Here is a 15,822-nt window from a genome sequence, read left to right as displayed (position 1 = left end):
GATGCCCTCTCCAACAGCGTACATGTCATACAATGAATGATATGCTTGACGACGTAAAATAACCGACTCTAGCAGCACATTACAATTAAATATCATGAACCGTTTAATTCATAAAAACGCCTTTATGAAACCTCCTTGATCTTGCATGACCAGCCCGAGCCAGGAGCCAAAAGCGGCAAACTAAAAAGGGAGAAGAGTTAGTAAAAAAAAACACGCCAATGCTACATCATCAGAGAAGTCATGTTCTTACCTAGCTCCAAGACACCAACCCAGCTCATTACCCTTAATCTTCTTGGCAACCTTGACCTCACGGTCAATGGGCATCTCATATCCAGTGTGCAGCAAAGCCATCATAAAGTTCAAATCCAGACAGTGCTCGGGTCGGTCCTCAAGCTCCTCCAGCGCACCGGGGACGCTGGAAAAGACGTCCCAGGCATCCTTGCCCTCGCAGACCTTGTGAGTGAGATCGTGCATCTCACGTAGGGTGAAGGAGTCGGGCATGCCGAGGGGCTTGGTGCGGTCGTAGAAGTATGAGAAGATGTAGACGTCCTCCTTGGCAAATGTCTTGGACAGGGCGGGTTGGTGGACACCGTTGAACGAGCAAGGGGCGAGGGCACAGTCGGCGTCCTTCTTCAGGATCTTCTCGGCAATGTTACGGCATTGGGCCGGGGAGGGCTGGGAAGGTCCAGTGAAGTTGAAGGTACGGGCCTCGCCGCCGCTGACCTCGACGTCGATGGCCTTGGTGGTGCCGGGGGCAATGCAGGGGTGCACGACGGGCGAGTTCATCCAGGTTTGGTCGTCTCCCTTGACCTTGACCAATTCGTCAATCAAGGCGGAATGGAGAGCCTTGCGAGCGGACATCAAGCCGTAGCCAAGGTGAGAGTGCTGGTACAGGTCGAATTTGTGGCCGCCAAAGTCAAGCTCGTACTTGTGATCACCAGGAGCCAGCTTCTCGGGCATGCCTCCGCCGGGAACTCCCTTAAAGGTAGGCTCGAAGACAATCTGGGTTGAGCCACCACCGAGGTCGAAAACAGCAGCAGTCTCACTCTTGTCGGGACCGCCAATCTTGCCCAGGAGGTAGTTGGTGGTGATCCAAGCATAAACACCCTCGTCCGAACCGTCCATGATGGCAACGCCGTTTTGCTCCGCAGAGACGACTGGGAAGGGGTAGTCCTGCTCCAGGTGTCGCCTGACTTCGACCAAGATGGCATCAGCGAGCTCCTTGCCGATCAAACGCAGACCGGCGGTAGCCTTGACAGCGACGGGGGAGCACTTCTTGAGCGCCTCGGGGACGTGTTCCATAGCGACAGCCATCAAGGGGTCGAGGCTCTTGGCAGCAGCCACGGGATCGTTCTTGAAAGCGCTCAAGCCACCGACAGACTTTTCAGTCATCTTGAACTCCTCCTTCTCGAGCTCGGGGATGGGACCGCAGTTGTTGAACTTGTAGACGTGGATTCGCGAACCGGTGCTGCCCGCGTCGATCATGAGGACATACTGAACGATGGGCTTGTCCTTGGAGTACGACTTGGAGCACTTGTCGGTGCCGTACGAAGAGTCCACGGGGGACTGGCCGCTGTTGGGAGCGCCGTTGCCAGCAGCGGCAGCACCATGCTCGACGGGGGGAGTGTTGGCAACAGGAACAGCGTTGCCAGCAGGCTTGCTCACGCTCTCGGAGCTTTCGCCCAGAGGGCTCTTGTTGTAGACCTCGACACCGGTGGGCGACAGCCAGTAGAACAGGCACATCAAGATCAGGACCAGCGCGCCCGTCTTGAGCCACCGCGACTTCTGCGCCTGCGACAGCATGGTTTCTTTCATGCTGCTGAACAGGCCTTGGTTTCGCTGGCTCGGGTAGTATCGATCTGTCTTCTCGTGGGGGTCGTAGGCAGCGTGCTTGGTGGGCAGCGACACTGAAGTTCTCCTCATCAGGCCGCGGGGCGATCAATGAGAGACGCCGCAACGCATTAAATAGGGCAAAGGAAGGACGGGAAGTGAGTGAAGAACAGTTGGATTGCGGGACGAACAACGGCACAAGGTTTCATTAATTTAGGTGGAAATGATTTGGAGGGAAAAAGGAGTCCAGCCGAACAAACTTGTTCCGGGGGTGTGTGGAGGGACAAGGCCCGTTGCCAGGTGCCAGGTACCACATGGCCGTGTTCTGTATGGAGGGGTACTTTGCCCATCCACATCCGCGACGCTACAGGCCCATTGCATTTGCGGCCAAGATTGACGAGCCCATTCGCCACATTCCACAGCCCCTGAAATCGAGCGTCTCGAAGCCATCGCCCCCCCTGGATGATGCGTCAGTGGGTCGCCTTAGGCCTGAAGCGCTGGTTTTTAGCGGAGAGGTGCAGGGTAAGTGCCGAGGGGCATTCTACGCGGTGGCAGGATGCGAAGATGATGAGATGAAGATGCAAAGCAAGTTGGACAGACGCTGATGCAAAGTCGGGGGCTCATCTTCTTGGATTCCGTACACAGTCATTGCGCATCGTGCTTCTCACCATCAATTCAGCAACTGCCAGAGGCTTCGGATTTAGGCTAGCGGAGTTTTCTAGGCCAAAGTCCGCTGTAGCTGGAAGCTTCGTCGATTCGTATGCCATTTGCTGCCTTGATATTCAATAAATATCTGCCTACATCGGCTCAGCTCAGCCCTCCAGCTGTCTATAGACTCATACCCATCGCCATTCCCACCGTTACAAGATACCCATCGCATTCAGAAGCTTTCGAAATAAACCGCGTTGAATTTGCAGCCTATTATTTACCCGCCGCCTAATCCTCACATTTGTTCAGGCATAAAACACATTAGCCAAAGATGGACGTCCATCTCCTTGTATACGACCTGTCTCGCGGCTTGGCCCGCCAGATGTCCATGGGACTCCTGGGCTTCCAGCTCGATGCCATCTACCACACCTCTATTGAGCTCCAGGGCCGTGAGTATGTCTACGACGGAGGCATCATCTCCATCGTGCCCGGTTCCTCACACCTTGGCCAGCCGCTGGAGAGGCTCCATCTCGGCAAGACAAACCTCCCCATGGACGTTATCGGAGACTATCTGGAGTCAATACGATCGATCTTCACGATAGAGGTATGGTGATATGCCTTATACATGTACAGGCGATTGCTGACTCTTCAAAACAGGCCTATGACTTGTTCCGTCACAATTGCAACAACTTCACAGATGCATTCTCAAACTTCCTCCTCGGCAAAGGCATCCCAGGCCACATCTCGCAAATGCCACAAGCAGTTCTCGACTCGCCGTTCGGGCGCATGCTGATGCCCCAGCTCACCCAAGGCGTCAATGCCAGCAGGCAAAACGGCTCAATCCTAGGATTGCAGCAGAGTTCCCAGCCTACTGCACCCGTGAAGGCGGTTTCATCTGTCAAGAACGTGAATAGCCAGTCGGAGCTATCAACGCTTTTGGATCAAGCAAAGACGTCCTGCGCAGTTGTCTACTTTACTTCCGCGACTTGTGCACCGTGCAAGATGCTTTATCCTCTGTACAATCAGTTGGCCGATGAGTTTGCTGGCAAGGCAACCTTGATCAAGATTGACATCGCGCAGCCACAGGCGAGCTTGGTCGCCAGTCAATACTCGATCAGTGCAACGCCCACTTTCATCACTTTCCTAAAGGGAGAACAGGAGAATAGATGGTCTGGGGCTGACCAAGCTGCTCTCCGAGGCAATGTCCAGTTGCTGGTACAGATGGCGCATCCCAGCCACCCACATGAGAAGCTACGGCTTCCCACGTTTGCCAATCCCAATACGAAGCCCGTATTGTTTGGAAAGGTGCCGCCGATGCAGAAACTGGTGGCCAAGATGGGGGTCGAGATTTCGAGCAAGCCAGAAGTCGAGCAACTGAAGCGATTCATTGAGGACCGCGCTACAGGCGAGGCTCTGGATGCAGTACTGCCAAATATGGGACACATGGCCAGTTTTCTTCAAGAGTCAGTCACCAAGCTGCCTATCGATACCATGTTTACTATTGTTGATCTTCTCCGGTGTGCTCTTCTGGACCCTCGGGTTAGCGGGTATTTCGCCGAAGAGACGGAACACAAGACGGCTGTGAGCATCCTCAATGCCGTTAACGAGCAGAGCGAGTGCCCATATGCGTTACGTCTTGTCACTTTGCAGATGGCATGTAATTTTTTCTCCACGCCCCTGTTCCCAGATGAAATCCTACGGAAAGAGCACCTTCGGGCACCAATCACCCGATTGATATCAACCAGCTTCCTCGACGACAGCCACAGCAATACTCGCGTGGCGGCGTCGTCACTCTTATTCAACATCGCACTGGCAGACCGCAAATCAAGGCTTGGTGAAGCTAAATCAAGTCTCCCAGATGAGGATCTAATCGAGCTTGCAGCGTCCGTGGTTGAGGCAATCGCTCAGGAAGAGGCATCGGCGGAAGCTCTTCAGGGCATGCTCTCGGCATTGGGTCACCTGGTGTACTACACAGATCTTCAAGGCGAGCTTGCCGACCTCCTTCGAGCTCTAGATGCCGAGGGAACGGTGTTGGCAAAGAAGAAGGCTTTCCCTAAGGAGGCACTGATTACAGAAGTTGGAAGTGAGCTCCTGGGAAAGGGCCTCAAAGCAGCATCGGGATGATTGGAAGTTTGGCGTTTTGATGATGACATGATTACCCAACTCTGCTTACAGTTATAGAGCGTTTTTGTTAAGTTTAATATAATAAATTGCTGTCCAATGACTCCTATGAGTCTTGTCGTGGATTCTTCGCATACTTGCTTTTCAATCTGAGTTTGGGTCCGTGGAACCAGAACAGAAGAGGAGCAGGGCTCAGTATAGCTGCAACACAACCCAGGATCGTCATAGTCCAATGGACACCGATGGCCGTATACATTGGGCGCGTAGCCATTACCATACCGCCTGCAGCCAAATACCGGACAGATGTAACACTCGCAAGAGCGATGGCTGAATGGTCACCGTAGCTATCTATTATGTATTCATAACTGCTCACATAGAATGCAGTCAAGACAATACCGAACACTAAACAGGCACTCAGTCCGCACCATATAGTAATTTGAGGGTAGTTGGTCCATCCGAGCCAGAAAAGACACATGGGCAACAAGGGCGATGTAACAATCGCAGGCCATAGTCGAAATTCGGGTTCAACAGATGCCCCACGCACATGTTCTGTAACTCTGCGGGCCCAGCTGTATAAGCCTGGTGCGCTGAATGTGAAAAGCGTCGATCCTACTGCAATAGAGGCGAAGCAGCTACCGGTAAGGCCCGTGGAGAGCCCATATGTGTCCTTGAAGATGAAATCGAATCCAGACAGGGAAGTAAAAAGTAGCGTGTATAGGAGTAGAAGGTAGAAGCCCAGTACCGTTACAATAATCTCTGTTCGAAAAAACGTAACCCCAAGTGTGATGTTGTGTTTCAGGCGTCCTAGGAAATTGGCTGCCATGGCGTGCTCAGATGTAAACCTATCGTCGCCAGTCAAATGCCGAAGTTCTTTTGCTTTCCAATCCAAAAGCAGCGGCAAGTATGTTTCTGGAAGAAACAGAACTGCAATCGAGAAGGCTGCACCGGATATTATTAACGTAACCCAATCAGGCCAATGCCAACTCAATCCAGGGCTAGAAACGAGCCAGCCACTTGCTACCGGAGCAGTTACAGGGCCTGTCTCAGAATTATCAGTATCATCAGCATTTATAGATGACGATCGTAGGGGAACCATGCTACTCACCTATTACATTAACCCAAGCAATAATTGGGAAGACGAAAGCTCTTTTTACGTCTCTGAACTGGTCCCTAACACTGGATCCGTTGATGGACAAAGTAGCACTGGAGAACAAGCCCACGAAGTAACGGCAGGTAATACGCCCGCCAAATGTGGTTGCCTTGGCAGATCCCAAAACGAAGAACAGATAGCAGAAAGTAGCCAATAGGTATACAGGATTTCTTCCCACCGTCTCGGACAATGGACCTGCAAATGGAGCGCCGATTCCAACACCAAAAAGATACATGGCGGTATCTAGACTCTCCGTTGTCTGGCTTACATGAAACGTTGAACTTGCTACTAAATTCTCCATTGATTGGGAGGCACCTGCCCAGCCTTGGGTAAAGATGAGAAATGCCAATATGAAAAGGTTCTTACACCTTGAAATCAGCGGCCAATTCTGTGGATTGAGCGTATCGTCAGGTCCGCAGGTGACTAATAATTGCCCATTGGATGAAGCCTTTGGGTCCGATTTCACATTTTGAAAAGGTGGTCCAGCATGAAGCGAAGATTCTTCTCTATGATATGGCTGGAGAGGCTGATTCACCTCGAGGTCGGCACGCCCATTCGATAGTAATTGCGATTGCGATTCTCTTCTTTGGTTGAGCTCCCGAATGACCTGCTCTTTAATTTGACGACGCTGCCTTAGAGACCACATGATGAATATCGCATCTTATAATGTGTTCTCAACGTAAACACCACGAGACTGATTATCACTCATTTTATATACTCGTATGTGATGTGGTGGATGTATTCATCCTGATGCCCTTGTAGCGTCATCTTCATAACGTCAAATTGACGTCAAATTGTGTGTGCGCTGACAGTGGCATTGCTTAATGTTGCTAGCTATGATGGTATTTAAAATCGAAAGCAATGATTATTCACTACAGATGAATTGCTAGAATAAAGGGGGCAACTCCTCTAGTATACCTGTTATATATGCTTTCTAGAGAGCTCAACTGGTGTTTGTTTCCCATTACCCTATACGGAGTATGTATGTTTGAATATCAGAGTTAGTAGAGCTCCGCAATCGCTTGGAGCTAGGAAGTACGTATCTCACGCTGCAAAAAAAAAAAACTAAACCCTGCTGAGTCATCATCCACAACTTCCCACAGCCCCACCCTGCCGCAGCCTTTTTAAGCCGCCATCGCCAGCCAATCTTTTGAATTTTTTCTTCTTCTTTTCTTCTTTATCAAAAAGCCAACTGAGCTGCCACGACCCTCACCCAGCTAACCCACGGTGTTGCGTTGCCTTTCCCCTCGTGGGAAACGCTCAGAAGAGTAAAACCCTTGGATATAGGAAGTCTGCCGCTACGTTTTTAATCAGTGGGCGGTAGACGCCAAGAAGGGGGGACATGCCAGCTTTTTCCAAAGCTCGGGATTATTTTCTTGTTTTGTGCGCGCGTGCCTGCGCCCTTGCTGTAGTGCCATAGTGCCAAAGTGCGGCTGAAGAGCTGAAGAGCTGAAGAGCTGAAGAGGGGCTATGCAATCTATCAGCTGTCAGCTGTCAAACTGACGCTTTTGTTGGGGACGATTTGAAGATCCTCGGATGTGCCCGTTCAGCTGGGGAGATTGGCTGCCTCGCATCGTAGTCCCTCGATGATTGGGGATTCTGCTCGTGGTGTTTGAGTGCGAATCAAGGGCAGAAATGTCTGGTAGCACAAGATCATCTATGACGCACGAGTCTCGAATTATTTCAATCTGTAAGGCTCTGCATAGTATTTGCGCAGACTTTGGTGTATTAAAGCAAAAAAAGCAAAGTAAAGCTCGATGGCTATTGGTACATGAAAGAGACCTGCTGGACTGAATACATGGATAAGTCCATCACTCCATTCCGGAGCTCACATTGTCTGCAATGGTGCTTCGATGCTGCTCCCTCACGAATTCTTCAATCTGGGTGTCATGCTCTGGTCGATGAGGAGGACCTGCGGGCTCTTCTTTATTCTCCTCCACCTTGCTGTCTGGATTTGATCCGCCGATGATGGGCGCGGCCGCGGGAATGACATGCGATACTGTCGCGTGCATGTTAACTTGAGTTGTAGCCAAGAAGAGTGACCAGGTCGTATGGCTTTTCACCCATTCAACTATATAAGTTGGGCAGTCGAGAAGAGATAAACTTACTCGTATCGACAACAGTCTTAACCACCGAGCTCCCTTCGCTCTCGTTCTCGTGGATCCGGCTCTCAATCGCCTTGTTGTCGAGCTGCTCCTTGAACGTCGGCGCCGGTGCCGAGTTGCTGCTGCTGCTGCTGCTGCTGCTGCTGTTGTTGTTCTTCTTGGGCGAGCTCATCATGTAGTGCACTTTGTCGTATTGGTCTCGCAAAACATCAAAAAGAATGAACACCAAATATATGCTAGAAGTCGCGACATCAAGGGCGACTTTGCCGACTTTGGATTCCTTAAACGATGTCATGGCTGGCGCTTTAGACTTTGGATCTTACAGCGAAGGGTGACGTCAAGTTGAGACTTTGGAAGAAGAGTGCTGTAGATCAGTGAGAACCGGTACTGTGCAGAGAGGTGTTGGCCGCTGCGAGGTACAGTACCCGTGAACTGCTCCCTGAAATTATAGCGGCTGTTAGTTAGCGCTGCTGCTAAGGCTTCGGGGGGTCCGGTGAACGGCGCTGATAAGATAAGCAAATCATCCTATGTGCATTCCTCTATTCCTCCTCCATGTGATTTACAAGCCGCGATATTTTCCTCCATGACAATGATCAAGGCATAACCAGTGATTGAATACTGGTTTTCTTTCTTCTTTCTTTTGTTTGATTCGATATAGACGAACAAGATAAACGCCTTCTTTAATAATGGGCTCTACAATTGTCCCGATTCCTGTTACCATCGTCACGGGCTTCTTGGGCTCTGGCAAGACGACCCTCATTCTCAACCTCATCCCTCAACTCCGAGCCCAGAATCCCTCATACAAACTCGCCCTGCTAAAGAATGAGTTCGGCGACCTCGCGGTAGACTCCCAGCTGGCCTCCAGCTCAGCCATCTCCGGCGTCCAAGAATTGCTCAACGGATGCATTTGCTGCAATCTCGTAGGCCAGCTCGGCCCCGCGCTTGCAGAACTCGAAAAGACTGTCGCACCGGATCGCATCATCATCGAGACGAGCGGATCTGCGTTTCCGGCGACTCTAGCGCTCGAGGTTAACCGAATTGCGAGAGATACGGGCAAATATGTCCTTGATGGCGTCATCAGCGTCATTGACGTGGAGAATTGGAAGGGGTACGAGGACACGAGTTATACGGCCAAGATTCAGGCGCGATATACCGACTTGATTGTGTTTAACAAGTGGGAGACTGCGGGCGAGGACCGATACGATTACTGCTTGGATAGAGTGGGCGACTTGGATGTGGACGTGGCCCGTGTCAAGAGCGACAAAGGACTGGTTGATATCGGCGTGGTGTTTGGTGTTGATGGTGGCCTGGCTAGGGAGTTGACGGAAGTGGAAGTCAACGGAGAGCACAATCACGATCACGATGCGAACGGCGATGGCCATAAACACAACCACAGCCACAGCCACCAAAGCGAGGTCGAAGTGCTCTCGGTAGAGCTCAAAGGCGACAGCGGTGCTGCCGTCTCCACAGAGAAGCTGCTCGGGTTTCTCAAATCAGCTCCCAAGGATGAGGCCTACCGCATCAAGTCCGTCCTCACTCTCTCATCCACACCCAAGAACTCCGACCCAGACGTACCGCAGCCTGAAGCCCACCCCCGTGGCCGGTACATCTTGAACTGGGCTTTTGGTCGATGGACGTTTACGCCTCTAGCTGAGAGCGCCGAGGAGCATTCTTCGAGCAACGGTGTTGTGCTACGGTTAACGATGATCTTGGCACGATACGAGAGTAATAAGTGGAAGAAGAGAATAGAGGCTGGTGGCTTGATCGAATTAGATGGTGGGGATAAAGGGGAGTTGCTTGTTAAGAGAATGTTGTAGAGATGGTTTTGATATAGATGATGCGATGACTTGAAGAAAATTAGACAGGCGACTGGGAATGACATGGAATACAAACGCAGATACAATGGGCAAATAGAATATGGACATTTATATTATTGCTCTCTTTTCTCAAATGGTTTCTATTACTTGTTCTGTGCTGTATTGTGTAGAACCAACACGTACTTGTAGAGACTCTCCCATGGATCCTTTTTAGGAGTAAAGTTACTCTCATCAAAGTAGTACTCTGCCCAATCGCGATCATATAAATCCAGATATTCCTCTTCCATCTCCGTTCTTTCATACTGACTCGGATGACTTGCCAATTTCCTCGTATCCGGCCCTAGAATACATGGATCCTCCATGCTCGAAGATGACGACACTGGCGAGATTGTATTATCAGCGTCACCTAACAATTGGGGCGACGTTGCAAGTTTATTATTGTCTGTAGAACTCGTATCTGACGAGTACACTGAACTAGAATAACCATAGAGCTCCTTGGGCGCGAGATGTTCGACACTGGGGAGACAGGCAGAGGAACACAAAATGCTCTCGTCGTCTTCGCAGAAATCGTTGAATGGCATTGCGAATTCCGATTTGCATGTGCTGCAGAGGTCGCCGTGGTTGTCTCTTGAATAGGAGTGGCAGAGGGGGCATGTGGATGGAGGTATAGGAGGGCTTCGACGATGTGGCGTAGAGGATCGTGTTGGTCGGCGAGGATATATGGTGGAGGGTGGTGTTGATGGATGGGATGCTTTTGGCAATGACTCTGTTGCTTTTGATTCGAGCTGAGGGTTGTAAGTCGTTCTTGGTAGAAGAATCTGTTCCGACGCGTGCTGATGTTCTGGAGGAATTCGATCTATGAAACCATGTTCTGCCATTCGACTGCTACTTGGAACCGACCCCGGTTCCACACGAATATACTGCTCTAGTCCTTGCTTCTCGTAATTCTCATGATACTGCCTCCTCTGCAATTCTGGACGCACATCGCTCATACACTCCGACTCTCTCTCGATGATTCGACTCATTCTTCTGCTGCTGTACATTTTCGGCGGCATCATCTTGCCACTCTTCCAGCCTGACAATATCCGTCTGCAGTCTGCTTCTCCGGGAATGTCTTTGAATGCGACTCTTTTCAGGGGCCTGTCTGGGAAATGGGTCATGCGAAATTCTTGCTCCTTTTCGACTGTATGGGATGATTCCTTGCGATTTTTTCGCTGGAAGGTGTGAAGTGGCATATTTGATGGCATCTTATCTTACCATGGTTTTTTTTTTTTTTTTTCTTTGGTCACAAGAAAAATTAATAGTCAGTAGATAAGTATGAGGTGGGAGAGGAATAAAGGGGCATTCACCTTGGATCACGAGCTTGAACAGCCGCCTGTTCTTTGTTGCCTTGAAACATTTACCGCCCATCCAAAACCAATACTTTCATGTGCTGTTGAACAATTCACCATCAATGTGACAAAAGATCTTTTATAGTCGTAAAAATCTCTCTTATGAACTGCTTTATATACAAAAGACGAGAAGTCCTCGATGTCTCAATTTGGAGGGGATGATACATTTTATATACGCGCCATGAATGGTCATGATAATGAATGAAGAAAAAAAAATCAATGTCCGCTAATTTTACTGCAATTTGCTATTGTGCAATCGCTCAAATCAAATGCCCATGAAATTCCCATCTACAAACTCACTGTGACCGTCATGCTATTGCTTAACACCAAGAGAACAGGCGGAAGATCATGACACAATAGCTCGACATCCGAAAGATATTTGATCGTTTTATCATTGTCCAAGCACGTCCCCTCAATGGGAACTGGTAGAGTGCTTAGAACCACGGCCGTATACTTGGAATTCTGTCGCATAAGTTCGTTCAAGATTAGGTGCTGCGCTCGACTGGGCAGGTCGTTGAAGGACAAAGCAACGCCTTGTGTAGAGTAAGGTGTACCATCTGCCTGGCTTGCTTCGGTATCAAGTCTGTAGGATTGTACAAGCTCAGGGATGTTCAAGCTGACATCCCCTTGATCAACGTGCGAAGGCTGAGGTTCCAGTCGAGACTGGTAAAGAGGCTGTGTACTTGCGCGTGCATAATACGTTGGCTGCTCGGTATATGAAATCGCCCGCACGCCTCCTCCAAAGTTTCTCCTCGATTTAGATAGTGGTTGCGCGGAGGACTTGCCGAGAGACGACTGTCGAGAGAACGATGGGCGGTCTGTTTTAGGGGTTCCTGGGCTTGAGGAGCTGGTCGTGGCGAAACCAATCCTCGAGCTTCCTGCTTCCGTCGTTATTCTCATCTCTGGAACAGGTCGGCTTGAAAACCGTGCGGCAGATGACTGTCGCGATAGACCCGGTCGGGGTGTTGATGTATCGTCATCTCCAGAATATCGGTCACTGGAGGTCATTGCTGAGCTGCTTGATGGAAAGGTATTGTGGCGAGCATCAGGGACTGCTAACTGATCTAAATTCGGAAAAGACTCTATGCTTTTAATTTCGACTTTGAAGCTGCTCCTCTGTCGGTTATTCGCTCGCGGGGTGGCGTCCAAGTCGACCTCGGGAATCCGCTGAGCTGCTGGAATGATGACCGAATCATGCCCGCTGTGAGTTTGTGAAAAGGTTTGAGATGTTGACATGGTACCATATGATGGAGTAGTTGGGCGATTGCCGTTGGCAGGATATCCTGGCCTGACGGTCAGGTCAGAAGCTCCATTTTCCCGCATCCTCGGTGTTCGTGGCTCCCGTGAAAGATTCGAAGATGGCATTTCTGGCAATGCCGGATCGATTGTAGATCCCATTGTGCCTATGCTATCTGTATCACTCCCGCTTTCGTATTCCGAATCAGATTCCTCAAAGACCTCTTCGTTCAAGTGATGAGTGTGCATCCCGATATTGATACCCATCTTGGAAAGGGAGCCAATATTCGGCTTTTTGGGTATACCCGGAAGGTTCATGACACTGGAACGCCGTCGTCGCGATTCTAGCTCCTCATGCGGATTGTATACTCCAGGTCGTCCAGAGGTTGAAGTAAGGATATGAGCCAGATGCGTAAACTCTTGGCTGGACGACATGGCTTCGGTTTTCCCGCGGAAGTCTTCCAAATCATTCCACCACTCCTCATCTCTCAATGCGTCACCAACGACAATTTCACAGTCGAGGTTGCTGCTCCTGCCGTTAATGATGCGCTCATATGTGTCCAACTGGCCGCACGCCAACCAAAAGACCCGGACTTCGGCGTCGATACGCAGCTTCTCTAAAAGGGCCTGGACTCGCGCCAGCTCTTCTTCAACTTCGGTTTCATATTCGACGAAGACCATGACCCGGATTGTAAAGACTCGTTTCCAAGTGTGGACGCTTCGGAGAATATGACCCAGTTGCAGAATGAGAGTGTCTGTTGAAAGTTAGCTATACCCAAAGCTCAAAGAGAGGCATTTACTAAGAGAGATCAAGCTAAACCTACAGGTATCAAAATTAGAAGTCAACATATTCTTTCCTTGTGATGAAACCTCGGCAGACATTTGGATAGGCCACAAGTCAATATACTTTTTTGTGTTGGACTCGTCCTTTCGGGGCGTCTCTAGTTCATCAAATCCGTACGCAACAGCTACGTTCAGCCGATATACCAGAGCCAAGTCTTCCAAGGCCGTCATATACTCTGTCGGAGACATCATATCCTCGTTACGGATTGCATCGGTAGGTAGGAACCCCTCTAGTAAGCGAGCAGACGTATCGCCGCGACGCCTTGTGACTGTTTCCCCATGGGACTTTGGCGGTCGATTCATTTTAGAAGCGGGAGCCATTGGAATATCTGGCACCCTTAATCGATGGCTAGATCTTCGTAGATCGTCCATGTTGTAAAATCCCATAATGGCAATGTTGGGCCTCATACCTCCTAGGCCCGATGACAGGATGAGATTTCGGATGCCCCAGTTGATAGACGGCGACATTGTAAGCTGTACAAATGCTTTAATCTTTGAAAATTCGGATATATATCGCGTCCAAGCTGCTTGTTGAAGCTTCGCCTCATGGACTCCCGCATTGAAGTCGTCCGTTACGATAACATGGCCCAAGATATAGAGCGAACCTTTCTTCAGTGAATTGCAAAACTGAATGAGTCTAGCCTGCCGTCGGGGATTGTTGACAAGGAGAATGATTTGCGGTCTCCAAAACTTGATGTGCTCTGGCTTTAGCCTTAACAGATACTTTCGCACCTGGTGGTAGATGAGGTTCTGAGAGACGTCACCCCAGTGCTTCGGGGGGCAAAGATAATGAATCAGCAAGAATACTAGAATGAGAGCGCAGATTGCGGTTGAAGCATAAGTCTCATCAATGAAGAACATGGCGGTTGCAGATAGGAAGCTCCCAAGAAATGCAGTTTCTGCGCTGAAAAGCTGAAAACTGGGCCTGAAATTGGGAGCAGATCCAATTTTCAAAAGGAAGCAAGCTAGATTCATGACAAAGAAGGTCATCTATTCGACTTGTTAGCTTAGCTGCATGAATGCAACGAGTAACATAATCCAGACGCCTGTCTACACACTGACCTGATAACCCATGGAGATGAGTGTAGCGATCTGATTCAAATCCGCGAAAAGGGCAATTTGCGCAATAGAGTAAGTTAAAAATATGGCAAAGATGGGTTCATCGCCATTTTTAGATCCTTTCCCAAAGAGCGATAGCCCTGGGAGAAGCTTATCGCGAGCAAGCGCTTGAAAGAGCTTGGCTGAACCAATGACCCCCATCAGAGCCGAAAAGAAAGTGACGGCGCATTCTCCGGCTAGGATAATAGGGGCGTACAAGCTCGTTAGAGAAATGATGTTATTGTTGGCCAAGAAAGATTCGTGAGTGATAGCCGCTGCCATCGATAGGATGACGGTGAAATAGGCAATGAATGTTGTAAGGGTCGCCCATAGTGTTCCTATTGGAATAGCTTTGCTCGGATTTCGTAAATCCCCAGACATGGAAGCCCCAGCAAATATCCCCGAAGTGGCTCTTTATGCCAGATACTATTAGCTGATATGGTGCTTGTGAACGGGTACTGGTGGGAAGTACTTACGGGAAGAGAACACCGAAGAGATCTCGAAATGTCCTGATGCCCCCATAACTCCCCTCAGAGACCCGGGGTACAAAGTTTCCAATAAGCGTATCGACGCTGATTCCCGTAAACTTGATTCCAGCTGCTTCATCTACAAAAGGCGTCTTGAAGATGGCAGATACCGGGATGCTGATGATGGCGATAGTTAGAATAATAAGCAGTGCATTCGAGGCCTTTGCAAATGTTGACGAGCCAAGCAGGCAAAGAGCTGTGCACAACATCAAAGCAGCTGTCTGGAGCCCATAACCAGTCCAATACCCTTGAGGGAAGCTGGACCCCATGTTGAGTCTGATGCAGTCAATGAGACCAACTACGTTCATTGCGGTATTCAAAGCTTGGGCCAGATAGAACAAGATGCCGATAGAGCCGCCAAATTCTGGGCCAAGAGACCTGGAAATCAAGTAGTAAGCGCCTCCGCCCTTGACTTCGCCATTAGATGCAATAGCGGAAAGCGACAGGACAGTGAGAAGATCGATGCAATACGCGGCGAGTAGAAGACCTAGTGTGACGAGACTGGTTGGAACTGAGCGTCATAACATCTTCCGTTTCTTACTTGCTGCTCACCTAGAATGCCGATGAAGCCAATTTGTCCCAGGATGTGGCCAAACCGGAGAAACATGAGGATGCTCAGGATGTTGAGATAGACGGGGATGTAGACGCCAGATACGGTGCCCAGTTTGCCGTTGCCAGCACCCTTTGCGGCTTCCATGGCCGTTGCTAAGGATCCTTTTCTTTCCGGCGACTGATGAGGCATGGCTGACACGATGATCGTCGTGAGGCTCTCAGGTCGCGTAACGAACTTGTAAGTGCTGGTTACGGGCGACGTATTCCAAAGAGCCTCCCTCTTTGCGCTCCGTACCTTGATTGATGTCTCATGTGAAACACGACCACAGCATAGAGTGAAAATTAATTTGAAGTGGAAGAAGAAGAGGAGGAAAATGCAACGAGCGGCTTCCACCGCCTCTGCCAGCGACGAGTTGAGGTGGTTTGAGAGACCATCAAAAGCAGCGCGCACAAAACTATGGTGGCGATCACGGCAATATCAATCCCCAGGCGAGCTACTAAAAT

The 15,822-nt window shown here is 49.9% G+C and overlaps 7 protein-coding genes across 7 annotated transcripts; 2 read left to right on the top strand and 5 right to left on the bottom strand.

The window, feature by feature from the left end:
* Nucleotides 1-122: 122 nt before the first annotated feature.
* On the bottom strand, nucleotides 123-1,923 carry TRIVIDRAFT_36017 (uncharacterized protein; the record flags this gene model as incomplete). The annotated part of the gene is made up of 3 exons (XM_014104822.1): nucleotides 123-180; nucleotides 251-1,611; nucleotides 1,705-1,923. 3 exons carry the CDS (start codon nucleotides 1,921-1,923, stop codon nucleotides 123-125), a joined length of 1,638 nt encoding a protein of 545 aa, XP_013960297.1.
* Nucleotides 1,924-2,809: 886 nt separating this feature from the next.
* Nucleotides 2,810-4,602, top strand: TRIVIDRAFT_197505 (uncharacterized protein; the record flags this gene model as incomplete). Its single annotated transcript, XM_014104821.1, has 2 exons — nucleotides 2,810-3,082; nucleotides 3,112-4,602. 2 exons carry the CDS (start codon nucleotides 2,810-2,812, stop codon nucleotides 4,600-4,602), a joined length of 1,764 nt encoding a protein of 587 aa, XP_013960296.1.
* A 124-nt stretch (nucleotides 4,603-4,726) lies between these two features.
* TRIVIDRAFT_14161 (uncharacterized protein) lies at nucleotides 4,727-6,164 on the bottom strand (the record flags this gene model as incomplete). Its single annotated transcript, XM_014104640.1, has 2 exons — nucleotides 4,727-5,637; nucleotides 5,705-6,164. Coding segments are annotated over 2 exons (1,371 nt in total), but the record flags the coding sequence as incomplete, so codon positions are not given.
* A 1,396-nt stretch (nucleotides 6,165-7,560) lies between these two features.
* Nucleotides 7,561-8,026, bottom strand: TRIVIDRAFT_35508 (uncharacterized protein; the record flags this gene model as incomplete). Its single annotated transcript, XM_014104820.1, has 2 exons — nucleotides 7,561-7,748; nucleotides 7,858-8,026. 2 exons carry the CDS (start codon nucleotides 8,024-8,026, stop codon nucleotides 7,561-7,563), a joined length of 357 nt encoding a protein of 118 aa, XP_013960295.1.
* A 514-nt stretch (nucleotides 8,027-8,540) lies between these two features.
* TRIVIDRAFT_35931 (uncharacterized protein) lies at nucleotides 8,541-9,671 on the top strand (the record flags this gene model as incomplete). The annotated part of the gene is made up of 1 exon (XM_014104819.1): nucleotides 8,541-9,671. One exon carries the CDS (start codon nucleotides 8,541-8,543, stop codon nucleotides 9,669-9,671), a length of 1,131 nt encoding a protein of 376 aa, XP_013960294.1.
* Nucleotides 9,672-9,814: 143 nt separating this feature from the next.
* On the bottom strand, nucleotides 9,815-10,906 carry TRIVIDRAFT_63412 (uncharacterized protein; the record flags this gene model as incomplete). The annotated part of the gene is made up of 1 exon (XM_014104818.1): nucleotides 9,815-10,906. One exon carries the CDS (start codon nucleotides 10,904-10,906, stop codon nucleotides 9,815-9,817), a length of 1,092 nt encoding a protein of 363 aa, XP_013960293.1.
* A 444-nt stretch (nucleotides 10,907-11,350) lies between these two features.
* On the bottom strand, nucleotides 11,351-15,463 carry TRIVIDRAFT_35744 (uncharacterized protein; the record flags this gene model as incomplete). Its single annotated transcript, XM_014104817.1, has 6 exons — nucleotides 11,351-12,001; nucleotides 12,218-13,053; nucleotides 13,123-14,131; nucleotides 14,204-14,651; nucleotides 14,716-15,253; nucleotides 15,319-15,463. 6 exons carry the CDS (start codon nucleotides 15,461-15,463, stop codon nucleotides 11,351-11,353), a joined length of 3,627 nt encoding a protein of 1,208 aa, XP_013960292.1.
* Between the last annotated feature and the right edge of the window lie 359 nt (nucleotides 15,464-15,822).

The sequence above is a fragment of the Trichoderma virens genome, assembly GCF_000170995.1.
Source record: "Trichoderma virens Gv29-8 chromosome Unknown TRIVIscaffold_2, whole genome shotgun sequence".
In the NCBI taxonomy this organism is placed as follows: Eukaryota; Fungi; Ascomycota; class Sordariomycetes; order Hypocreales; family Hypocreaceae; genus Trichoderma; species Trichoderma virens.
The sequence above is the reverse complement of the archived record's forward strand: the minus strand, read 5'-3'. Positions and strand labels throughout refer to the sequence as shown.